Source organism: Boleophthalmus pectinirostris, unplaced genomic scaffold (genome assembly GCF_026225935.1).
Source record: "Boleophthalmus pectinirostris isolate CB_2022bp ecotype Guang Dong unplaced genomic scaffold, ASM2622593v1 HiC_scaffold_17, whole genome shotgun sequence".
Taxonomy (NCBI): Eukaryota; Metazoa; Chordata; class Actinopteri; order Gobiiformes; family Gobiidae; genus Boleophthalmus; species Boleophthalmus pectinirostris.
The window spans coordinates 21,471,430-21,497,574 of NW_026571115.1; the positions used below are offsets into that span (position 1 = coordinate 21,471,430).

Below are 26,145 nucleotides of genomic sequence, written 5' to 3' on the forward strand. Positions count from 1 at the left end.
AACAACAACAACACCAACAACAACAACAGCAACACCAACAACAACAACAACAACCAACAACAACAGCAACAACACCAACAACAACAACAACAACAACAACACCAACAACACCAACAACAACAGCAACAACACCAACAACACCAACAACAACAGCAACAACACCAACAACAACAGCAACAACACCAACAACAACAGCAGCAACAACAACAACAACAGCACCAACACCAACAATACCAACAAAAGCAACAACTTTTCCAGTGTCTATGAGCACCTCTACTCCCACAGAGAACGCATCGAACCCCAGTCCTCCCCAAAAAACCTCAGGCTCTCCTCTTGGTAAGGATAACCATAACATGCTTTGAAGTGTGATATATTGCTAGAAAAAAAAAATTATGCCACTAATAACAGCTGCACTGCAGAATAAGCCCAAAAACCCTTTCTCTAAGTAAAATGTACAATATTGTTGAAAATATGAGCAGCAATAAATAAATAATAAATAGCAGAATGCAACTCTGCAGCAAGTTGCTAGACACTAATAGTTAACTCTTAGGAGTTTGTTATTCGACCATCAACAGCTCATATAATATAGCCAGGCTGGCGCCTACTGCCTCTGCTCAATTTCATTTCTCCCCAGCAGCTAGGTCAGGAATCAAAATACAATAGACAGTTTGCAAAAACCCCGAAAGTGCAAGTTCGGGCACCAGCCAGTCAGCAAAGAGCCATATATTCAGTGTTGTCAACAATTCCCCAGATCGAGGATTTAAAGCCAGAATAAAGAGAATGCTTGGTGAATTTCATCAAGGGGAAAAGACTTTATTGCCCTTTTTCATATGGGATATGGGAAAAGCTTAATATACTAGTTAGCCCCGCTAGCGGCGCATTACACACGTGACTACCAAATAGCAGCGATTGGTTAAATGATAAAAAGTACCCGCCTACCGTCGAGCGAACAAATTCTAACACTCCGAGGTCAGATGCCGGCTGATGAATCAGGTTACAAATAATATGGAACAACAACAAAATAAGAATCTGTCAGATGCGGCTACAAAAAAATATTGTTCCAGATTCCATATTTTGAAGGATGCTTTGATATTAATTATGTAATTATTAACAGTCAAATATTGGGACAGGATAATTTGTTATCTGCAGTGAACAATATAATACGGAATTGTACATTTCTAAAGGTAACCAAACAAACTGTGATTTTGATATACGCTGAAATTATAGGCTTAGAGTGCCTTTAAAGAGAGAACCTGGCAAATCCAAAGTAGCAGGATGACATCTAAATAAATGGGGGGAAAAAATGCTGTCAGTGTTTGTTGTGAGTACAGGAAATTGTTAAGATGACACCGGTTTCACAAATAGAAATGTGTCCAGTTGTCTGTATCCTCCTCACATTTTGGACTGTGTAATATAACTTTCAGTCGACTGCGTCTTTGTTATTAGGTGATTCTTGGCAAGCCTATCCTATCCTTGGCAAGTCTATCCTTGTATCTAGGCAGCAGTGATTTACTATACAAGACAAACACGGGATGTTTATATTGGCTTCTGTCAGGTTTATGTTTGATGAAGCTGTGATGTGGCCCACCCTGGGCAATGGAAATCGATGAAAGCACTTGGTGCCCTAGGCTCTGTGCGTAATGTGCGTAATGTTCGTAATGTGCATTAGTAATGTGCGTAATGTGCGTAATGTGCATAATGTGCATAACGGGGAACAATGGTACTGGATGAAGTAATTAAACAAATTACTTCTAGAGCAGTACAAAAGATAGAAATATATATAAATATATATAAATACTTCTTTACATTGTCCCAGTAATAAAAACTATACCATTATAATTTTAGATTTTTTTAGATAAGAATCAAGCAAATGAAGGTATTTCACTTTTCTTATCAATTTTTTTTTCACAGACATTTGTAATATTTATTAATTCATGTTGTGTTCTAGTGGGCACCAACAGAATTGCGTACACCATGTTGGGGCTGTCTTTGATTGCCAATATGCTGTTGGTGTTTTTTGTTCGGAAAAGACACCGCACATCAGAGAGTGAAAAGGTAAAAAAAAAAAAACTAACCCTAACCCAAAGAAAGTATTTTAATCACTTAAAGCACCTGCTCGTGTTGAATCCAAAATTTGCTTTGTTAGTGGCTTTTGTACATATGTTGGACCATTAACCTGTAATGTAAAGTCACAATGGTTTATTGAGTTTTACATAGGAAAAGCTAAAAGTGTAGCTAGGCAAAAGTAAACTGCACAGCTAAGTACACTCCAGGCAGGACAGAAAAAGAACTGTATGTGTTTACAGTTCTTGTAGTCTGTAATAGTGTGTGTATGTGCGGAGGATCTTCTGGTCAGCTGAGAGTTATCTTAAAAGCAGCACCTAAGGAGCTCACAGTCCTGTCTTTGACTCAAGCAACAATGTAGTCTGCTGTATTATATAGGTGGGTGCATCTTATTAGTATTCACCAACATTAACTTGCATTAGTACTGTTGTGGAAAAAATTATGTATCTCTCGATGACAAATAATTATAAAAACCATTTGTGGAGCCCGATGAGTTTTTGGAATACAGACAAAGGGTTATTCTTTGTTACAGCAGATATGGACAGGACCTAGGCCTGCCCTGACCAAGTCACCTGTCTCCAGTCTCCCCTCCCCCCTCCAAGTCCCTCTTACCCCAAGAGCACAGGTGTCAAACATATGGCCCAGGGGCCAGATCCGGCCCTCCAAGACCTTTAATCTGGCCCTCGGCTGATTTTCTACTAAAATATTTTAATTATACTTTCTACTAAAATATTGGTAATTTTCTGTGGTGCTTAGCATAGCAGCATCTCCAGCGTCTCTGTACGTGGCCCCTCCCACCAGAGCAGCACAAATGAAGACTTGTCTCTTTCCAAACACTCTTAAAGGACAATGGTTTTGACTGTTGACCATGACACCCTCATCAGAAAAATGTCCAACATGAAAAAAGTGGAGCCGAGTGCAGGATTTTACAACAAAAATGGACTTATTCCTATTTGCAAACAAGTTAAAACGTTGTGTTGAAATTGCATTTTTCTTAAAGTTTCAAGTTCTTAATAATATAATATTTTGTAAAAGAAAGAGTTCATCAATTTAAAAAGATTTCTGTAATACATTTGCGTTTTTCTGCACAAATATTTGAATTTATTGCTATTTTTGGGGTTTATATGACATGGGTTTTCTGATCTGGCCCCTTTGGGATCAAAGTACGTTGGATACGGCCCCCAGAACAAAATTAGTTTGACACCCCTGCCCTAGAGCATCTGAGCTCTGAGTATTTATCCACAAATAAAAGTTACATACAAATCAAAGCATAGTGTAGTGGCTCAGACTTGTGCTAATAACGTACATTTGAGGACTGGTAGTACAACAAAGGGCTTCCTGAGAGTGGAGACAGTTGTGTTTTTTGAGCCTTTACACATGTTAATGACTGGTCTGGTCTAAGGTAGAAATCACATTAATTTACACAAAAACAGATTGAGAGAAATCTTTACACAATATATATTTCCATCACAGTACGCTAGCTATTTTAGCTAGCTAAGTTTATAGTAAAATGCATAAACATGGATACGTTATACATTTTGTCTAATTAATCCCTTCATTTGAATTTATAGTGAATTTTCTTCACCTCTGCTTCCTCTAGTACTGCATAGACTGGTTTATGAATGTGTGTGCATGTGTGTGTGCGTGTGCGTGAAAGGGTGAATAAATGGTTGTTGCAACACTGGATAAGTGTGAATAATATAAATAGTGTGGACATTCATGAGTTTCAGCTTTCTGTCTCATCTTGAGGATGCTTGACCATTCAGAAAATATAATATTTAGCTTTGTTCTACAAAATGGTCTCACTGCATCATTTTAGGTTTAACTTGTTTAACTTATGTCTTTCAGAGTCATTTATCACAGAATAATGGACATTTACGGGATGATTTACATCTCATAGAGGTGAGAGAGAGATAACATTAATTATTAAACTTTTTAACAACTGAATTTCTGACATTATGTTTTTTCAGATGAACCATAACTACAAACAGACGTCAGATCATGAACAGCATGACATGGACTTAAGTACATCATGTGAGGAGTGAACATGTAGCCAAAGTGGACTAGATAGGATACTATCTTGGTTTATCTGGATGTTTCTCAAAGTATGTGCTGCAGTGGAGTGAAGTACAAAGGTTTTGAACTCTAATGAGAAATTCAACCTGCACCAGGCCACGAGCAGAGCGCATGTCTGTGGAGAGAATGATAAGCCTGCAAAGTGAGCTGCTTCATTCTACACAGTCCTTTCTTCTTCTACAAAATGGTCATCGTGCTACTGTTAGAATAAATAACTAGCCTCAGATATGTTTTTTAACCACTGCCGTAGTTCATTATTGTATCGAGGACATGTGACGATACGGACTATGATGACAGCTGTGAGATTCATGGATCCAGTATATGTCATGACAAATGCATGATCCATCTAATAGCAAACTAACTAAATAGGACAAGAACTATTAACAGGGATGATGCCATGACTTGCCACCCAGATAACACCCCGGATGGAGGCTGACTGGACTGTGCAACGTGCCAACAGGCCTGGCTGGTCTGTGCACCAATGAAGAGGCACTAAGTCTAATCCATGGTAGCCTCCCACTGTAGTTTGAGTATAAAACTCATTGCATAGGTGTAAACATTGAGTCTGCATGGGAATGTTGACACAGACTCATTGTACAAGTATTGCTCTCTTGTATGTGAGTTGTATGTAAGTAAATTATCTGGACTTTATTTCTGTTTCAAGTGTATTCTTTATCTAAGCAGAAATTAACACAAGAGGAAAATGGTGTTTTCCTCAACACTACAAAAATAAATAATCTGACTGTTCCTGAAAGCTCACAAGATGTTTTTGTGCATGATGGGATTCTATTTCTATATATTGTATATTAGGATATGTTTAACCACTAATCCTTATTATGTCATAGTCCAGATACACTGTGCCTTGTTCTTGTTGTTGTGGTGTCTATTAATGCCTTGGCTTTTTTAATGTACCAGTGCAAAGTTATAATGCACCAGATACTACATGTTTTGTGTCCAGGTAAAATGTACAAAGGAAATCTTATAATATTCCTATTACAGTTCAAACGGAATGCTCTGGAGGCTAATAGTCCAGTAAATGTGCTACTGGAAGTTGATTCGACTAGCCTATTTAAGGTGTCATTCAATTTTTAGCAGTTGCCTTTGGTATATTTGCACAACATAGGCCTGCCATCCAAGAGTACAGGAAACTATGTGAATGTTGTAACTTAATGTCTTATGAAACAATTGCAGAGGAATCTATGATCCTATCCCATTTGATGTCCTTTGATAAATCTGGTATTTTGGGGAGAGATAGAACTGTGTGTGTGTCTCAACTACACATGTGGTTCCTACATTCCCACTCTCGGATGCAAACCACCTGGGTGCCACTAATTAACATTCTGTCTGCGACTGGCCTCCATCAGCTGAATGGAGGTTCAGTGTTAGGGCTGCTCAATGTACTCTCGGTGTACCCTCAGTGTCTGAGTGGAAATGTGCCAATGTGCTCATCTCCTCTCCCTGTAAATTCAGTAGGCCTACCTTATGAAGGTTACAGTTTTAAGTTAGTTTAAGATAGGGTAACATTCCTATAGCCTAACATAAGCGGACGTTTTTCTAAGGTTAGAATCTATAGGTTAAATTGTACTGAGTAAAAGACCAGATTTTAAGTTTGAAACGATGTAAGGACTTCTGGAGTCTTCCCACTCTCTACCGGAGTGTGGCGGTAATGCGCCTTTCAGGTGCATGCCAACATTAGCACTGAAGGCTGAAGAAGACCGTTTTGGTTTGTTTTGGTTGCTTGGTTTTGTAGCATCATTTTGTAGTGATACGGACATGTCCTCCTTGTTCTTTCAGACAGCACAAATGTCTCTATAGCACCTGCAGTCAGCCGCTCATTCACCAAACTCTCAGCGTAGACATTTATACTATTTTTAGCTTTAGCCCAAGCTAACCACACGCTGCTGCACTGCTGTAGTCTACTGCAGCGTGTTCTTCCCTTTGACTCCATTTGTTGCCATTCTCATTCAGGGGTCTTGTCTCACACATCTCACTCAAGCTTCGGAAAAGGTAAACATTTATTTACACCAAATCTTAATGCAGCAAGAAAAAAAGGGAGCCCAGGTATAAACTCCAGGCTACGGATGTCACGTTATGCTGCATTTTTTAATCATGTATTTTAAAGGCAAAACTTTCTAACTGTTATAGAAATGCACAGCTTGTGAAACCCATAGACATAACTTATAGCATTTTAACCGGGACTGAGGGAAATTATTTGCATTGACTTCTCTTCTCTGTATGTCTCTTCAGTGAACCCTCGTCCCCCATTCTCATCGTCATGACAACGGACTCATCTCTTCTGAACTCTGAGCTCGAGCTCCAGCAGCAGGAGGAGCTGTACCAGCATCTGCTCCTGCAGGTCAGAACAGTTTATTCAGTGCCAAGGGGGTAAAGCTGTCAATTGACCTTTCCTTTAACATTATACTAAAACGATAACGTCATACTTACAACTACTTAAAAGTAGTGAAAATGGTTTATTTACAGCAGGCAGATGATCATAATATTCAAATAAATCATTAACATATTGTCTTATGTGGAGATCAAGATGTCTGGTATAATTTTGTATTTTTGAATTCTCACTGCAGTTTCAAATAGGGGTGTCAAATTATCGTGTTAATTGCGATTAATTAATTACAGTCATATTTAGCGCGTTATGTTTTTTAATCGCGTTAATCTCATTTTTAATCTCTAACTTTAGTGTTTCTGTATGTGAGTTGCTTTATTATAAAACCTGTTTTTATGTGTTGTTGGGACAACAACACACACACACGCACAAACAAAAAACACATTTATACATTTTTTAATTTCGGCAATTCCACTCATTGTCGGAAACCCGCACAAAACACGCGCAGTAAGAGCGACGTTTACGGCGTCAGTCGCACAATGGACGAGGTCGTAGAGCCAGTAGAACAGAGGCAGCAGTGCACAGGTAAAAACGCATTCGTGTCGTGGAAATTATTCTCCCGACGTGAAATATAAAAGAAAATAACAAATATAATATCGCCTACAACTTAAATGTCACTGGTGAAAACAACCTGCATAGGCTCTTGATGTCTGCACTACTGTCCTACAGTGACCTGCCACATGAGGGGACACGCACACAAACACAACACAACACAAACACACACCTTCATCATCGTCATTAACCTGAGAACGCGCGGACCACGTTTCCTTCCGTAGACACTGCGCGGACACCGACGTGCTCCCGTGAGCCGCGTGTGGATCGTGTTTTCTCGCGTACGCTGCGTAAACCGCGCTTCCTCCTGTGAGCCTCTAAACCAGAACTAACACCAAGACTAAAACCAGGACTAAATTCAGTAAACCAGGACTAAACCAGGACTAAACCAGGACTAAACCAGGTCTAAACCAGGACTAAAACCAGGACTAAAACCAGGACTAAAACCAGGACTAAACCAGGACTAAACCAGAACTAACACCAGGACTAAAACCAGGATTAATCCATTCCAGGACTAAACTAGGACTAAAGTAGGACTAAAGCAGGTCTAAACCAGGACTAAAACCAGTGATCTCATATATAAAGCATTTCTCTATCAATAATATTTTTAATATGGTTAAGGAAAGACTGGACTTTTTATTGTCTTTAAGTAGACAAAAGTTATTATGTTCAGATTTCCTCGTCTTTGCTACTTTACAGCAAACAGTTTCTTATTCATGGAGACTTGGGCTCAACAGCCAAATTGGAGAGATTTGTTAAACAATAAATGACTTTATAAAGTCACTTTTTTAAATCTATATCAGTCTTTTGATCTGCCACAATAATGTAATAATGAATTTAAATGAAAATACCTCAAATTGAAGGCTTTTCTCAGCAATTTTTAGGTGAGATTAAAATGAGATTAATTAGATTAATTAATTACAGATCATAATTAATTAATCTCTCAATTTTTTTAATCGCATGACAGCACTAGTTTCAAATATACCTCTTATGTGTGGACTGCCAATTGTACAATACCCCAGAATGTTTTCCTTTTCCTGCTTTTTTCAAGAAAGAAATGTAAATGATTCTAATCATCGTCTATATTTTTAACAGACAATGGGAAAAATGCAGGATGAAAACCCTGATTCTAGAGTTATAAAACCACAGCCAGGTAAGCGGTTGTCCATTATGTGTGTAACTTTTCATTATGATTTGTTGTGTTTGATCAATTGAAAAATGTAACCTTACAACTTCTTCGTGCTCCTCTTTCTAGGCATATGTATCAAGACTGTACTAGAGCCATCAAAGCAGAAGGTTTTCATTAATATCTGTCAGTCAAACTCAGTCCCGCCCCCTCCAGACATGTCCCGGGATGAGCTGGTGGAACTGCTCCAGTCTGAGGACCCCAGTGGATACAGGGTTCCTATGAGTCTCGGAGAGCCACACACAGAAATGGATAACAGTATGGATTATTCATTCTCCAGCAAATTTGTTTAAACTATAGATTTCTCACTACATGTCTACAGTTAGTGAATTTGCGCAATGAGCCGTATGTATTATATCTCAGTCTCATCCATTGGTTTCTGTTAGGCAAACTGGTGGAGAAGTTAGGGAATCCATTCTGCTAATAGAGATCTAAAATGATTTTGCAAGTGCAGACTTGATCAAATAAAACTGCTGTATGAAAGTGATGATTAAGTGTGTGGTACTGAATGACACATTATATAAGAGAGTTTCAACGGTGTTCTTCTTGTGTGTATCAGGCTCCCAAGGCTGCACTGCGTATGATGTGGTCATAAACCAAGACTTTTTCCAGACCTGTCGGGTGTGTACTCAACCATTCATTGTATAGTATTATTTTAACCAAATCTAATTAAACAGTCAAAGCAATGTCAAAATTCATATATAAACATTAACATCAACATTATCACTGCCACCTTTACTGTTGATTGACTATAATTAATAATTACATATAATACAATAATATAATACATGAAAATCCCAAAACATGTATACTAAGAAAAACGACAGAATGAACAAGACCAAGAAAACCTGGTGCATAATTCTATATAAAGGATCTACAAGACTGATCCTGTTGTTGCTAATCTTGTGAAAGATGAGGAAAAACTTGATTTGTTTGTGGTTGCAGAAGGATCCACTCTTTCAGCAGTTTATAATCCTGGTGTCTGTGGAAGGCTTGGAAAATAAGTATAATCTGGAGCTGAGCAGAGGTACCCACTATCTCTGTTTGAAGATTTGTGTTTGTCCTACAGTCTTATCTGTGTGTTTCTCCCTCCAACAGAGTGGAAAGTCCTTAAGAATAGGAAGTTTCTGGGTTCAATTGGAGAACAGAGTATTCGGACAAAGACTCGACCAGTTATCCAAGAGCTACAACCTCAGTATGTCACAAAAATAAATTTAGTCTAGTTTTTGAACACCGATGAAATGAAAAGTTACATTTTGTTGAAAAGCTAAACAATAACTAAAATTACTCACTTGACACTGGTATAAACCCAAATAATAATATAATAGTTAGAAAGTTATATTTCTCAACTTTTGATAAATACATTATTTTTAGTTATTTGTAATACTGTTGTCTGTTTGTTTTCTACTTCAGGGAGAACCAGATTGCTGCTAAAAGGTAAATTGTCCATTTCCAAATATTTATGACGTGTCCATTGTAGATTCATGGTGATGACGAGTTCTCTGTCCACAGACCTGACTTCACTTTGCTGGTTGAGCCCCCAGCTGGTGATCCACAATATCTCATAGCAGAGATAAAGCTTCCTGGAATAGTAAGAGGACACACACTCAGTCTCTTTCCAATCACACATTAAATAACCATGTTAAAATAGTTACCCTATATCTAATATGGCTTGACATGGTTTAAACATAACACCCAGAGGTCGTTGGATTACTTCACAAGACATGCATAATAATATAATATTACCATACTCACTTTTTTTTTTACTAACTGTTTGATCAGACTTCAGTTCGCTCTCTGCTGCTGGACGTGGGAGAGGACAGACTGGTTCTGAATGCCCGCCCTTCTCTGTACCACATGGACATTTTCCACCCTTTTCTCATTAACCAGGAAAGCAGCATGGCCCAGTACAACACCACTACTCAAGTACATAATTTTACAATATTAGATGATCAAATACGATGTTTATATGTGAATGCCATTAACGTCGTCTTCTTTCTTCTGCAGATCCTTACAGTTACTATGCCTGTTGTATCTTCATAAATCATATATATATATATATATATATATATATTTTTTTTTTAAATTGTTTATATGTAAAGTAATAAATCAATTTTGTATTTCTTGAACACATAACATGGTTTGCTTATTTCTCTATTAAAAATAAAGCAATTCTAGCATGTTGAAATTGCCAGCATTTACTTTGAATGAAATTAGATGTGTGGCACCAATTTCTACAAGGATAAAATGTGTAATTGTTTTACTACTTTGGCAATCATCCACACACTAATTGGGAGAGCTCTTTATTCGTGAAAAATCAAGTTCGCTGCCAGTTGCCTATTTCTGGATCATGTGAACAATAATCTCATTTCATACTTGATGCTTAGTACAGTTAAAGTGCAAAATGTTCTGCTCAGTGCCCTGGATGATGCTTGTTGATTTATGATACAAACTACAGAAACTGAAAGATTCCCAGGGTAAAGACAGCATTTATAAATGGACAATATTAAACCTTTGTTTAGACTATCAGACCCTCAGACGTTCAGAAACTATTTGCTAGATGCTTACAGACCCTGATATTTTTTGCCTGTGTGTCACCTGATGCTTTGAATCCATGCTGTAACATCATAATGGTACTGTAGAACGATCTCCATGCCATTGCACAGCTCCTCAACTACCACCACAAAGCAAAGTTGCATTCATTTAAAAATAAATATATAATATATATATATTGATTGTCTTGACATCTGTGTTAACATGAACATTTTTCCAACTAAAACCGTGAAAGTAGTCGTCGTAGAGACTATACATTCACTAGCCACTCAGATGAATTTTATTCACCTAACACCCCTTTACCACTTTATTGTTATGTTATGTACGCACACATTTAGCAAAATATATTGATTAAATACATTCAATAAAAACAACACCAACACTTTCAAACTGACCACTTTGTTTTCTGACTTTTGAGGACTAGCCTCTGTGGCCAGTGAATAAAAGAAAACCAGTCATCCTTGGGTATTGACTTGAAAACCTTGTATCTTTTACTTTGACTTTTTTGTTTTCATTTTTTTACCTTGACAGACAAAATGGACTGTTAGAAAAACAAAAGTTATCTGAGGAAAAGACCAAATTAACTTTTTTGGAATAAAGGTTGGAATAAATCAGTAGAGTATTGGCTATTGAGTAAAATTAACTATTAGAGCTGGCATGTGTTAAACTCTGAGTTCTTGCCTGTCCTGTGTACAGTTGGTGTGTGGTGGCGGTAGCTGTGCATTTGTCCAGTGAGGTCATCCCTCTGTTCTTGCCTTATCCCAGAGGCTGCTCATCTTTCTAATCCACATGTGGCCCTGGCCCTGCAGCCATGCTCACAGTTATTCTGGTAATGTATAACCGTTATATCCCCACTTACACACTCAAGTGCCGCTCCCACATTTGGTATAAAACCCCTGGCTCCACACAATAGTCATTCTCCAGTCTGCCACTGTCCCCCGGTGTCCCTGCCAGTGCTCATCACTTCACTGCAGGTATGTCTGTGTGTTTGTTACATGGTTTTTTGGGTCTTTTGGTTATTGCAATGCCAACATTTCTGAGTAAATGATACAAACGCAATACATTTACAGTGGTAAATAAAAAACAGATGAATAATGCAATTTAGGTTTCAATACTGATGTTTTTGTTTAAAATCTATAACATCACAATCAAAAAGGCTTGAAAGAAGATACTTGCACAATTGAATAGTTGATATGGGAACACTGTATACTTTGTTTTTTATTGTTTCAGTGTTGTTTCTCAAAATAATCTCAAAATTAACTAAGTTGTTGTTGACATAGATGAAGGTGTTATGTAAAACCAAAGGGATAAGGTCACGGTAAACTTAAAAACATCATATTTCTCCATTCTTTAATGCTACTTGTGGGACCTGTCAAGACAGAACCAAACCAGGACCATCTCATGTTCTATCTTATATGGGCCTTATCTGGCTCAGAAAAAAACACAGACTGGACCCTAGATCTGAGCGATATGGCAAAAAAATTTCCTGGGTGTTGACCAAATCTTGATTTTTGATTCATTTCTTTTTTTATAAAGTAGACAGACTTTTTATTATTGCCATTTAACACTACATTAAAACTACCCAATTTCTCCAAAGTCTGGATTCTGCTTCACACCACATTTCTTTACTGACAGATGACCCAAGCTCATCACTGTCACTTAGACATGACCAAAGAGTACTTTTTATAAACCCGGCCTATCGGAAAGGCTCTATTACTTTTGAACTCTGCTGTTCATAAACATTATTTGAGATTTTTTTCAGTATGTCCAGTATACTGCTGGTCCTATTGCATCTACAGGTCTGCTATTTTGAAACATTAAAAAGTTATTGAGCTGGATTGATTTGAATGATGCTGGAATCCGGTGAGTTATCCCTAGTTAAGCTCTTTCAGCTGAGCACAAGCATTACAATGTTAAATAGTTTGTTTGGGAACACTATTGCTGTCTTTGTCCTCTCCGTGGCAACAGCTCCAAATGCTAACAGCATGAGATCAGGCTTTAGCTAACTTTAGTGTCCAGCTACCAAACAGGTGTCTACAAAACCCAGTGCTGTTTGGGCTGATGGACTGTGTGGGCCTGGACAGTCTCTCTGTGTTATTGTCTCATTAGCAGCTCAGTACAGCACCACATTGTAGAATAAATGCTTCTAAACATGTAATAGTGCATTCATTTGTGGGGTGAGTTAAGGACACAACAGTTTTTTTTTTTTTTTTTTTTTGGAGAAGCAATTTAGCAATCAAGTAACTTGTCAACTTGTCAGTGCCTCTTATATCTAATCTTTTCATATCCGTGGACATTCCTTCTTCTCATGTGTGTGATGTAACTTGGGATTTGATGTGTCTAGAATAGGGGCACTGTGTGAAAACAGTGTAGCGTGATATGAATAGAAAATATTCAGAAGGTCTACACAACACACTTTTTCTCATACCACACACAGACAATACCACCCGCACCTATCGTGGTTTATCTGACATGTTGATTTGAATTACAACATTTATAATCATTAGCCCAACTGTTGGAGCATTTGCTTGTAACATGTATTCATTACAAACTTAGACTGCTTGTGAAACAGGTCATAAATCAAGATAAAAGATTGACAAACTACCACAGGACAGTAGCCATCATAAAAGCGCGGTGTTGTCTAGTCTTTACCCTATGTGGTTCCACACATGTCCTTGACTAAAATAATCTGAGCTGTAGCTGATGACAGTGGCCTGTGGAACTTGAATCGTGTCCAGAATCCCGGCACAGGTTCAGCCTCCCTTCCCCCTTTAGCTCAAACTGACAGTTTCCGAGAGGACTGCCCTGCTGTCACTGAGGTGATGACAAGCATTCATCAATGCTACTGTCATCTGTAATCCCACAGTGAGGGAGATCCATACCGTGCGCTCTCATAGTGTAAATTTAGAGTAAGGGTATTTATGCCAGTATTAAGTAAAATGTGTTAAATGTTATAGGCAAGATAGAAGCCATAAAGAAGTAGTTCTGCATTACTAGTATGTGCTTGATTGTGTTATTGTTAGCTGTATCAGTCCAGCAGCTGAAAAATACTATCAACAGCATCATAGATACTAGTATATAAGGAGCAGCAGTACCTTGCAGTACTGGACACAGTATGTGGTTAAGTTAGCATTGATATTCAAATGTAGTAGGCTACATAGTGTTGAAGTAACATACCTAGTTTTTGTTTTTGTTCTATGTATTTGTTTGATATAATAAGCATTTCTGCCATTTATACTGTGAAGCATAGATTTTCTTCTGTTAGTTTGTATTTGTTCAGCACAGTATTCACTTCACACAGTATACATTTGTGACCACATATGTGCAAATTGGTTTAGTTTGCACTCAAATTGTAGACAGTAGACAAAGCTATTCAAACACTATATAGAGTTTAGTAGTAAAAAGTTAAGTTCCACTGTGCTCACACTCTGACCTTTCCCAGCCTCTCACTGTTGTTGGATCTAGGCCACACTGAGGAGCATGATTTACGTCTGTTTGAGCAGCATCCAGAATAGATGGCGAAATGGTCAGGTCAAGTGATCGTTGACTTCTGACGTGGGAAGTGCTGTCATTGGGATGAGTTTTCCTTTTGCACGCTGGATGCTAAAGGGCCATAGTTGAGTCTAGAAAGTGTTAGAAACCCTATCTGTTACTCTTACTATGTGAGAACCTGTGTGGCATACTCACCTGTTGTCTCCTCATCAATCAGGATGCTTGTGCGTTGCCAGATCTGTGTCAGTGCTCCCCCATCGTACCAGTGTGTCTTAGCCTGGTTTTATGTGGGGACAATGGCAGCCTGCCTGCCCCATTAATAGCCAAAAGAATGTATGAGCGTGTCATTTAATGTCCACAGAGAATAATGGCAGGGGCATGAGGAGTATGTCCACCTGTGATGGACTGATAACGAGTGGCAGCCAGTGTATTTTATCTTGTGGTAATAATAGAAATAAGTAGAGGACACATCAGCACTATTGTCTTCGAGGATCTAAATACTTCACATAATATGTAATTTTAGCTACTGTTTGTGCACCAACAACTGTGGGTTAAAATTTCGATATTATATATATATATATATATATATATATATATATATATATATATATATATATATATATATATATATATATATATATATATATATATATATATATATATATATATATATATATATATATATATATATATATATATATATATATATATATATATATATATAAAAAATGTGTTTCTCACCTTCCACGGTGGTAGGTCTCTCTCACCCTCATTGAGCTCGGGTCCTCTACCAGAGGCCTGGGAGCTTGAGAGTTCTGCGCAGTATCTTTGCTGTTCCCAGTACTGCACTTTTCTGGACTGAGATGTCCGTTGTTTTTCCCGGTATCTGTTGTAGCCACTCTTCCAGTTTGGGGGTTACAGCCCCGAGTGCTCCGATCACCACAGGCACCACTGATGCCTTTACTTTCCAGGCTCTCTCCAGCTCTTCCTTGAGCCCCTGGTATTTCTCTAGTTTCTCGTGTTCCTTTTTCCTGATATTACCATCGCTTGGTATTGCGATGTCAACCACCACGGCTCTGCTCTGTTTCTTATCCACCACCACTATGTCTGGTTGGTTCGCTATCACCATTCTGTCAGTCTGTATCTGGAAGTCCCACAGGATCTTGGCTCGGTCATTCTCCACAACCTTTGGAGGTATATATATATATATATATAATATATATATATATATATATATATATATATATATATATATATATATATATATACTGTATGCAGGCCGGAAGGAAGGGGGCCGAGGACTAGTGAGTGTGGGAACCACTGTCCAGGATGAAACATCCAAGCTCCTTGAGTACATCAAGGACAAGGCCCCGGCAGATGAGGTGCTCAGAGAATGTCTCAGACAGTGGGGTCCAGAGGAAGAGGTGCTGGAGGGACCATCATGGCAGGACAAACCCCTACATGGGGCGTACCACCGGAACATAACTGAAGTGGCTGATATCAAGAAATCCTACCAATGGCTTGAGAGGGCTGGTTTGAAGGACAGCACAGAGGCACTGATCCTGGCTGCTCAGGAGCAGGCCCTGGGCACTCGAGCAATAGAGGCCCAGATCTACCACACCAGACAAGACCCACGGTGTAGACTGTGCAAAGAGGCTCCTGAGACAGTCCAGCACATAACTGCGGGGTGTAAGATGCTGGCAGGGAAAGCATACATGGAGCGACATAACCAAGTGGCGGGCATAGTGTACAGAAACATCTGTGCAGAGTACGGGCTGGAGACCCCAGGATCAAGGTGGGAAACACCTCCAAAGGTTGTGGAGAATGACCGAGCCAAGATCCTGTGGGACTTCCAGATACAGACTGACAGAATGGTGATGGCGAACCAACCAGACATAGTGGTGGTGGATAAGAAACAGAGCAGAGCCGTGGTGGTGGTTGACATCGCAATACCAAGCGATGGTTATATCAGGAAAAAGGAACACGAGAAGCTAGAGAAATACCAGGGGCTCAAGGAAGAGCTGGAGAGAGCCTGGAAAGTAAAGACATCAGTGGTGCCTGTGGTGATCGGACACTCGGGGCTGTAACCCCCAAACTGGAAGAGTGGCTACAACAGATACCGGGAAAAACAACGGACATCTCAGTCCAGAAAAGTGCAGTACTGGGAACAGCAAAGATACTGCGCAGAACTCTCAAGCTCCCAGGCCTCTGGTAGAGGACCCGAGCTCAATGAGGGTGAGAGAGACCTACCACCGTGGAAGGTGAGAAACACATTATATATATATAATCTTTTACTTTTAGTCTCAAATTTTAGAATAAACTAATCTTACAGGCAGCAATAGGCCTTTTTTTATAGTGTCAACTCACATCAACTAAATCATGTAATCTGTGTGTTTGCAGCCATGTCGGACGTTGAAGAAGAATATGAGTAAGTATCTGTTCTATTCATGTCCATATTTGTACTTTTTACAATTTCCCAATGCATTTTTCTCTTTTTGTTTACCTTTCAGGGAGGAGCAGGCAGAAGGTATGACCAGCTATCTTTGTGAAAATATGCAAATTGTGCTTGCAGAACCACATGTTGTCAGTGCTCTCCCAGTTTTATTTGAGAGATTATGGCGACACAAGCAATCCATATATTTTAATTTTATCCCATTTTGGAGTAAAAATGTTAGAATCACTGATTATTATGGATGACTTATAGTTACTTCTGAATCTGCTTATGACAACACTGTCTACAAGCATAAATTTGTATCACTAATGTATTTAGATTGTGAGGGCATAAATAAGATTATGGGGGGCCAACACAGTCTCCTCTGTTTTATTGTAAGTTTATGTTTGTGCTTTGTTGTTCGGAAAATGAAGAAGAGCCAGAGGAAGAGGCAGAAGGTAAAAAGATATGAAATACCTTACAAAATACTTTACAAGCAATACTTTAAAATACTAAAAAAACTAAACAAAAACTACAGTATAAACAACTATACCCATAATTCACAATATCCTTGTCTCAGTTTCAATGAACGCTAACTTGTATATTACATTCTTTGTTGTTATTGGCTGGTCTGGACTTTCAGAGCCACACCAAGGTACATCTATACTATAGAAATATAGTATATTCTGTATGGATCATTTGACATAAAATGGTACATACACGTGGGCATACATGAATAACAAATGCAACATTCAGTTCACATGTAATAGCCTGTATATTTTACTATGCTTTTTGCATAGAGCTACTGCTGTGAACATGGCTTCAGTACAGTTTAGGAAGTTGAACATCTGGCTGTTTTCTTCCTGTTCAGCCTGCAATAGTCTGTTATTGTACTTTTGCCTCCTGTGTGTCTGTATGTCTGTCTGTCTCTTGGCTTGGCTCTGTCCCATGGTTCCCCTCGCATTGTAACATCATCCATCATCGCTTGTGTTGACTTTGTGCCTAAGAGCAAGACATCTTGGAGGAAGGTGAGTGATGGACTTCCAGTTGTACACTACCCATCTAACACACATAAAGGATGATGGTGTATAGTAGTGTGTGATATATTTTATTTTAAAAACATAATTAGATAATCTATGAAAGTATTGATTACAAGAAACTGTAGAATCAAAGGTTTGTTCAATATCATTTTTGTAAAGCAAATTTGCAATTATCTTTACACAAATAGAATATTTTCAAATAACTCAAGTAAACTTTTTGATAAATAGAGTGTAAATATGGTAAGTACTATAAAACTACATTTCCCAAACCCTTGTTGAAACTGTGGCTATGTTACACCATGGGGAATTGTAGTTACATTTGATTTAAACTAAGCTACATCTTCCTGCTTTTCTGTTCATCCTTGCTCTCTTTTTGTTCTTGATCCTGCTGACATGATGCTTGATCATGACCATGATTATGCTGCCTTTGCTTAATGTTGACATTTGTGGCTGCTGCTTCAGAGCCAGATACCCCGGAGGACGGTGAGGAATGGCTTTAGCTACAATTATTTATCAAAAGCATTTTAATCCTGTGCTATTGACATTTGTTTGCTCTAAATCACATACCATCAAAATGCTTTAACAGACGATTAAAAGCATAGCACATTTTACATTTCTGCAAATTTTTTCTGCTATACAAAGCATTGTTGGTATAGTGGCTTCAGTTTGTGCTTAAACCTAAATGTATACTCACATATACATCATCTTTTCTATGTTCCTATTTTTTATTTTTTTATTTTTGGCATGGCTGATTTCCATAATGCTGTTCTCATCCTATCAACCTCCATCTTTGCTTATGCTGACGGGTGTGTGGCTGGTGTTTCAGAGCTTGATGCCCTGGTAGAAGGTAAGTGACGGACACAAAACACTGAAAAAATGTACTATATATTTGACAGTCAAAGCTTTACAGAGTCCAGTGCAGATAAAACTCATAATAGTGACAAAATGACGCATACCTATATAAACATATTGCTTGAACGCTAATTGTCTTATGCTGTAAATTACATTTTGTTCTGATGCATGTACAGAGTTGTAGTTTTTCTTATTTTTCTTTTGCTCTTCACTGCTTCTGTCTCTTGGCTTGATTGATCTTTAACCATGACGCTGTTACTCTTATCATCACTACATTATTCCATATTGGCTCTGGTCTGGGCTTCAGAGCAGGAAGACCAAATAGAAGGTGAGTTATAACCTAGTAGTTAATGTAACGTAAGTAAAGTCGTAGTCCCATGTGCATCTGTGGTCCATATGTTACAGATGCAACAGAAATATTGTATATCATTTATGCTTATCTTAAAACTGTCAAAACTACATCTTGCTACCTGTGGATTATGTAGTTTTGAAGCATCTAGTGTGTTTTTTCATTTTTGCTAATTGCTCTCTTTTGGCTTGGCTCATGTATAACCATGATGCTGCTTCTCTTATCACTACACTGTCCACCATTTTGGCTCTGGTTTGGGCTTCAGAGCAAGAAGACCACTTAGAAGGTGAGTTGTAAACATAATAGATTAATGCAATTTAAGGGACAATAAACTGTACTTTCTTTTAAAGGTGCATTGTGTAACTTTTCTGGTGGAGTCTGGTCCATCAAATGCTTTTTACCGTGGAGATGTTATTGCCAACCCTGTGACTGTGGCATGCATTGTGACATTTCATTTTCTCTGTATTTGAGCTATAAATCCACTTGTGATCGAATAAATGTAAAAAAGAGCTGTTTAATGTCATACTGTGGAACATTACAGGCAGAGTAATGACATATCCATAGAAACAAGCAGGTGATGGACCCCAAACCAAAAAGTTACATAGTTCACCTTAAAGTCGTTGTCCCTGTATTGCTTGTATTTGTGATCTGTACGTTACAGATTCAGCTGAAATATATAACTATGCTTCTTTTAAAACTACCAACAACTATCAAAACTACATTTTGCTTTATTACAATAGAAAATGTAGTTTTGAAGCATCTAGTGTGTTTTTATTTATATTTACTAATGCCGCTGCTCTGTCTCTTGGCTTTGCGGATGCTACACCTTGATGCTGCTCGTATCTTTACTGCACTATCCTCCATTTTGGCATCTTGTCACCCGTGTTAGCTTCAGAACAACACACCCAAGAAGATGGTGAGTTTGCTGAAGTTCGAATACCCTATAAAATCCTACTTCTTGTGCTTTTTGCTATTTTGGTATTTAGATTCTACAGAAATGGGTATATATTCTGAGTGATTTTTGCTTCCATTCCATCTTTGAAACTACATATTCCCTCAGTCTCTAACCGGCCCTGACATGATGGGAAATGTAGTTCAAAGCATCTTGTGTTTTTGTTTTACTTCTGTCTTTTGGCATGGCTGTTCACATCATCATGGCGACTGTGGCACTGGTGGCTCAGGTGATGAAGACGCACATGAGGAAGGTGAGGAATAAGACTAGGGAACATAGTGATCGTTAACACTTCTCCAAACTAAATAATGCTAGCATGACTATAGTTCACACCAATACCTTACCACTTTACCATTCTATTATTATTATATCTTATATATTATGTGCATAGATCCTTGCAGTGCTGTAAAACTACATCTTAATGTTTCTATGCATGATGGAGATTGCAGCTGTTTGTTTTCTTTCTCTTGCCATTGCTTTTGTCTCGTGGCTTGGCTGATATCCCATGATGCCGTTCTCTACTTGCTTGCTTGCTTCACTTCAGATCAAGATGCCCAGGAGGAAGGTGAGACTTGGTAGCCAATGTTTGTTTTCTCACTTGTTCCCATAACTAATAATTGACTTGAACGACTAGGCAGTTATGATTTATTGAAAACCCAAACAAAAAAAAACATGTATGAATTACTTTGTGTTAATGTTTCCATTTTTTCAGAAGAGGAACGCCCCAGACCCAAGTATGTGTGGAGTTATATAATAATATTGATGAAATACTTTTTAACATGTACATAATGTATTGTATTTGTTTTTGAAGACCTTTGGTTCCTAATTTGGCCCCTCCGAAGATTCCAGAAGGAGAGAGAGTGGATTTTGATGTAAGTCCTAGCAAGGTCATGAGACATTTTTTAGAGTCTTTGGTTTGGTTTTATGTCTAACAAGGTTTGTGTTAGATTATTTTAAACAATTAACAGTAGTAGGGCTGCTAAATTGTAAAATGAATGTAATCACCATAGTTAAAATGTGCATTTGCAATAATTTTCTGGTGGAGGATCTGCCCCCTGCTAATCTTGTTATTGTTTTGCCTGAGATGTTCCACACTATGGCATCAAACGTCTTTACTTTTCTTGATTTTAATATTTATACATTTTTAAAGTGTCAAAAAACTCTTTCATGCATTCTTACAGTGAGTGTAATCACCTTTAGACAGGCTTCTGACTTGCTACCTACTTGTTTCCATGGAAATAGATGAGTTTAATGCCATACTGGAGAAATTTCCAGGCAAAGAGATAACATCCTTACAAGCAGGTGACAGACTCTCCCCCAGAAAAATTACATTGACTTTGATTATGTTTTACACTTTGTGCACAATTATTAGGCAAGTGGGTATTTTGACCATATCATGATTTTTATACATATTTTAACTCCAAGCTGTATAAACCTGACTTGTTATTGGATTTAAGCATATCATATTATGTGTATTTGTATTTTAATGAGGGAGGATGTGGCCTAAGTAAGGTGTACAGAATTATTAGGCAGCTTCTTTTCCTCATGCCAAACAAGCCAAAAAAGATTTAACTGACTCTGAAAAGCCAAAAATTGTAAAACATCTTTCAGAGAGATGCAGCATTCGTGAAATTGCACAGACATTGGGGTGTAATCACAGAACCATCACACATTTTGTTGTAATTAGTCAACAGTGTCGCAAGAAATGGGCTGAGAAAAAAAGACGCAAATTAAATACAAGAGATTTGAGAAGAATCAAACATGAAGCTACCAGGAACCGTTCCTATTCTTCAGTGCTGTCATTTTCCAGAACTGCAGCCTACCTGGAGTGCTCAAAAGTACAAGGTGTTCAGCGCTTAAAGACATGGCCAAGGTATGGAAGGATTAAACCCAACACCACTGAACAAGAAACATAAACTGAAACATCAACACTGAGCCAAGAAATATCTCAAGACAGATTTCAGTTTCAAAGGTTTTATGGACTGATGAGATGAGAGAGACTCTTGACAGACCAGATGGATAGGCCTGTGGCTGGATCAGTATTGGGCACAGAGCTCCAGTTCAACTCAGACGCCAACAAGGTGGAGGTGGGTACTGGTACTGGCATGAGCTGGTATTATTAAAGATGAGGTTGTTGGACCTTTTCAGGTTGAAAATGGACTCAAAATGAAAAAGGAAAAAGTCTGCGTTTTTCAAGAGGACCATGATTTTTATGCAGGACAATGCTCCGTCGCATGCACCAAATGCCTTAAAGATGAAAAAATAATGTCATGACTCCCTTCCTCACCTGACCTAAACCCTATGGTGAACTTGTGAGTCCTTCTTAAACAGGAGATGTACAGTGAAGGAAAACAGTACACCTGTCTGAACAGTGTTTGAGAGGCTGCGGTGGCTGTTGCGCAAAAAGTTAATTGTTAACAGATTGAGAAACTAACAGACTCCATGAAGGCTTATGAGCATTATTGAGGAGAAGTGTGGCTATATTGGTTACATTTTTTTTAATGCCAGAAATGTTGATTTGTAAATTTTGAGTTGTTTACTATTCTGACAGATGAAGATAAACAAGTGAGAATGGAAAGTGTTTCATTTAGTTGCGTAATAGTTCTGCACATTGGTAGTTGCCCAATGATTGTGCGCACTTTCTCCTAAGACAGCCAAAACCTCAATTTTACTTTCTTAAATATTCACATCTGAGGTTTATTAACATTTTGAATTGACTAAGAGCACTGTAGTAGTTCAGTTATAAAATGAATCCTCATAAATACAACTTGCCTAGTAATTATGCACACGGTGTATACTTTAAACTGTAATATTTACCACAAAGGTTTTCTTTTTTAGTAATTGTACGGTTTTGTGCCCAGGACATCCACAGAAAGCGAATGGAGAAAGACCTGACTGAGCTGCAGACTCTGATAGAGGCACACTTTGAGCAGAGGAAGAAGGATGAGGAGGAGCTCATTGGACTCAAGGACCGGATTGTGAGCTCAATATTACATCACTCAGAGGACAATATACTTCAACTGATGTGTACTTAAAGGTTGTATGGAGGATTTTTTTTTGTTTCAAATTGTCAGTGAAAGTTTAAAATACCATTAGAGAGACGCAGCAGCCTTGTAATTATGATGACCAAAAAAAAAAAAGAATGAAAATTTATCAACTGTGGACGTGTTGAGGCCAGATAAACATCAGCCAATAGAAAACGAGACTGCCTCTTTATCTATTGGCTGTCAGGTCATCAATCAAACTCCTTACATTTCTAGTGTAACTGACTCGTCAGGATGCGGGGATTACGTGGTTTATGCGGCGGTTCTTAGAGGCTTTTTCAAAACTGTCGCTTCCTCACATTTTGCACAAAGTTTGTTGCGATGGCCGACGAGAATCCACGAGCAGTTCGCCGCAAAACAAAGTTGCTTTTTGAGGTCGCTGAAAGAAGAAGAGAAGAAGGGGAAAAGGAGCAAAAACAAACCGAGGTGATTCTTGGAGATTCCTTCCAGCGATTGCGCGAATGAAGCAGACGAAGGGTCTAAAAACTGACGTGTCGTTCGATAAATTATTTCTAGACAGGTCACTTCAACAGTAATTCTGAACGCGCACTGGCTGGAAACAAGCATGATTTCTAGAGTAAGGAGGCAGGAAGAGGTGTTTCTACTGAAGGAGCTGTGGAGGAGGCAGGTGGTGTCACGCATGCACAACATTTGAAAAAGGACTGCCGCTGTATTTCTCTTCCCTTAAAAAAATCCTCTATACAACCTTTAAGAGCCTCAAAATACTCCATGACCTTTGTGCTATTATATGTGTATTCTTTTGTTGTTAAACTGAAATAACATGATGTTTTTTCACATCCAGGAGCGCCGCCGGTCAGAGAGAGCAGAGATTCAGCGGGTGCGGGCAGAGAAAGAGAAGGACAGGCAAAATAGGATTGCTGTAAGTTGAGAACTAGAAGGCTACCCAATAGATAATTACTATATTTTGTTGTTTTTTTTGCTCATGTCCTATAAACTTAATTCAAATGTTCAGGAGGAGCGCCACAGAAAAGAGGAAGAGGAGGCCAAGAAGAAGGCAGATGATGATGCCAAGAAGAAGAAAGTGTTGTCTGGAATGTCCAACTTTGGGGGCTTTTTGGCAAAGGTCAGATCTGTTTGTTTAATCTGTGGTGTCTCCAAAAAGGCCGGAAATAAAACGCATGTGTGTGTGGTGCAGGCCGAGCTGAGGAAGGGCAAGCGTCTGACAGGAAAAGAGATCAAGAAGAAGACTTTGGCCGAGAGACGACAGCCACTGGGCATTGACAACATGAGAGAGGATGCACTCAGGTAACCCTTGTGTATGATTATGGTCAAGGGCTGTGGTGGATGAAGTACTCAATTTTATTACTTCTGCAAAAGTATAAACACAGGAACATAAGATAACTCAAGTAAAAGTAAAAGTATCACATGGAAAAATCAATTTAAGTGAAACTATTGAAGTATTTGTTTAAAAATTTACTTAAAAATAGTATTTTGCAGAGATTTTTAGAACAACTAAATCATCAAATGTGATTTTGATCAAGTATTTAGCAGATTTTAAGGTATTCAATTGGTTTCTTAATTTCTAACAGTTTTTGTCTATTTAGTTTACTCAAAGTTGGGACATTAACTCTGGTTGAGGGTTATGTTTCTGCCTTTTGTTTTTATATTGTAATGTGTAAGCTAATGAGTCCAAGTAATTTTCCTTGTGTCTAAGAAAAAAAGGTGGGTGGTGTTACATTTACATTTACTTGAGCAACTTTTATTTTAAGAAGTTTAACTTTTTCAAAATTTATTTCAGACACAATACTTCAGTAGCATTTAGTTTGAAGACTTGAATAAAGGTTTTGATAACTCTTTGAGCCTAAGGGGCAAAAATGTATCTGAATAATATTAAATGATCTGAACATTTGCGCTTACTACACTTTATCCTTAGATATGCTTCTTTTTGTAATATTTTGTCTATTCTATTCTATTTGTCTATTCTTTTGAAAATTACATAATTTGTGTTTTATTTACTGTGTTGTCTGTACAATTACATAAACTCATAAATTAAAATACAATACATTTTACACCCAAACTGTCACCAGTTGCACACATATTAGTTTCTACAAATACTGTGATATTATGTAAGTGATATTATTTTAAATGTCTTCTGCTGTAAGCCCTGTTAAGGTGTTATTAGCTCCTCAAAAACATTCCTGGAGCACTGTTATGTTTCGTTCACACAAGTTTGAATAATCCTTTATAATTGTTGTTTCAGTGGTTATTGGTCTGTCTAAAGTTCAACATGCTTCTTTCCACCTGTGCTACCGTTTACCTTTAGGGTAGGGAGGGTTTTCTGTTTCCCTAAAAATGCATTGTTTGTGTGTTTAAACATGTGTGAATGAAACAAAATACAGCTCCAGGTCTTTTTGGTGAGGAAACAAAACATCTGGTGCATTGAATTCCCACTTTGGTTTTAAGGCAAAAAGCCCAAGAGATGTGGGATTGGATCTATCAGCTAGAGTCTGAGAAGTTTGACTACATGGAGCACATGAAGCATCAGAAATATGAGGTATGACAAAGTTCATCGCCCCCTTTTATAAATGTGTTGCATATGTTACATATATATGTTATATTTACTGTTTGTGTAGATTGTGGTGCTGCTGAATAGAATCCAACATGCCCAAAAATTGTAAGTAAATGCTCACAAATTATTCACATAACATTTTTCTTTTTCTTTTGTTTTTCTACCAACACTATGCTGAGTCACATGGTGTGTGTTTACAGCAAAAAGGTCCATGGCAAAGGGAAGGTTGGTGGTCGCTGGAAGTAAACAACAGAGGGAGAATTGACTCTTAAATGTTAGAAAAGACTATTGGAAATAACAACTTATGGTAGATATTTGTGACGGTTTCTAGTAATAAATAATATGTAATAAACAAACTGCTTGTTCATTTTGTCACTTTGTCAGTAACAACTAACCCAGTTGTATAAGTGCATTTTTTATTACAAAAACATAACAACAAGACAGAACAACAAATGTATATACAGTATAAAGTGCAGATTGGATTGTTGTTGCATCAATGCAAAGTCCAGTTCACAGTTATGGCAGGAGTGAGGGGTGGAAAATATCCATATACCTTCATACACAAAAACATACATACATCCGTCTTTCTTTCTTTCCCCCCCCCCCCTACATTATGGGGGTGG

General features: G+C 38.1%; 2 protein-coding genes across 21 annotated transcripts; both read left to right on the forward strand.

Annotated features, from left to right (window-relative positions):
* Positions 1-11,644, forward strand: pih1d1 (PIH1 domain containing 1). 2 transcript variants are annotated; one of them, XM_055153061.1, is made up of 14 exons: positions 1-336; positions 1,949-2,055; positions 3,913-3,966; positions 4,035-6,147; positions 6,388-6,496; positions 8,189-8,246; positions 8,349-8,537; positions 8,839-8,900; positions 9,225-9,306; positions 9,378-9,474; positions 9,693-9,716; positions 9,792-9,870; positions 10,062-10,205; positions 11,529-11,644. In XM_055153061.1, exons 5-14 carry the CDS (start codon positions 6,416-6,418, stop codon positions 11,565-11,567), a joined length of 855 nt encoding a protein of 284 aa, XP_055009036.1. In that variant the 5' UTR covers positions 1-336; positions 1,949-2,055; positions 3,913-3,966; positions 4,035-6,147; positions 6,388-6,415; the 3' UTR covers positions 11,568-11,644. The 2 variants fall into 2 exon arrangements, with proteins under 2 accessions (XP_055009036.1, XP_055009037.1); XM_055153062.1 differs by lacking the exon at positions 11,529-11,644 and adding an exon at positions 10,287-10,510.
* On the forward strand, positions 11,607-25,878 carry tnnt1 (troponin T type 1 (skeletal, slow)). Of its 19 annotated transcripts, none has more exons than XM_055153040.1 (19): positions 11,607-11,661; positions 16,725-16,752; positions 16,835-16,851; positions 17,190-17,213; positions 17,763-17,783; positions 18,955-18,975; positions 19,262-19,282; positions 19,886-19,912; positions 20,178-20,201; positions 20,493-20,513; positions 20,661-20,682; positions 20,760-20,820; positions 22,810-22,926; positions 23,795-23,872; positions 23,966-24,076; positions 24,149-24,258; positions 25,417-25,507; positions 25,587-25,627; positions 25,723-25,878. In XM_055153040.1, exons 1-19 carry the CDS (start codon positions 11,622-11,624, stop codon positions 25,766-25,768), a joined length of 921 nt encoding a protein of 306 aa, XP_055009015.1. In that variant the 5' UTR covers positions 11,607-11,621; the 3' UTR covers positions 25,769-25,878. The 19 variants fall into 19 exon arrangements, with proteins under 19 accessions (XP_055009015.1, XP_055009016.1, XP_055009019.1 ...); XM_055153041.1 differs by having other exon boundaries at positions 20,664-20,682; XM_055153047.1 differs by lacking the exon at positions 11,607-11,661 and adding an exon at positions 11,768-11,806.
* The last annotated feature ends 267 nt before the right edge of the window (positions 25,879-26,145 follow it).

Bases quoted from the DNA above. Each gene is read 5' to 3' on its own strand.
- pih1d1 (XM_055153061.1), top strand. From the start codon at position 6,416: ATGACAACGGACTCATCTCTTCTGAACTCTGAGCTCGAGCTCCAGCAG. The intron at 8,901-9,224 runs GTGTGTACTCAA...TTGTGGTTGCAG, and splicing joins ACTTTTTCCAGACCTGTCGG to AAGGATCCACTCTTTCAGCA. The intron at 9,307-9,377 runs GTACCCACTATC...TCCCTCCAACAG, and splicing joins TAATCTGGAGCTGAGCAGAG to AGTGGAAAGTCCTTAAGAAT.
- tnnt1 (XM_055153040.1), top strand. From the start codon at position 11,622: ATGTGGCCCTGGCCCTGCAGCCATGCTCACAGTTATTCTG. The intron at 18,976-19,261 runs GTGAGTTATAAC...TTTGGGCTTCAG, and splicing joins GCAGGAAGACCAAATAGAAG to AGCAAGAAGACCACTTAGAA. The intron at 20,821-22,809 runs GTAAGTCCTAGC...TTTTGTGCCCAG, and splicing joins GAGAGAGAGTGGATTTTGAT to GACATCCACAGAAAGCGAAT.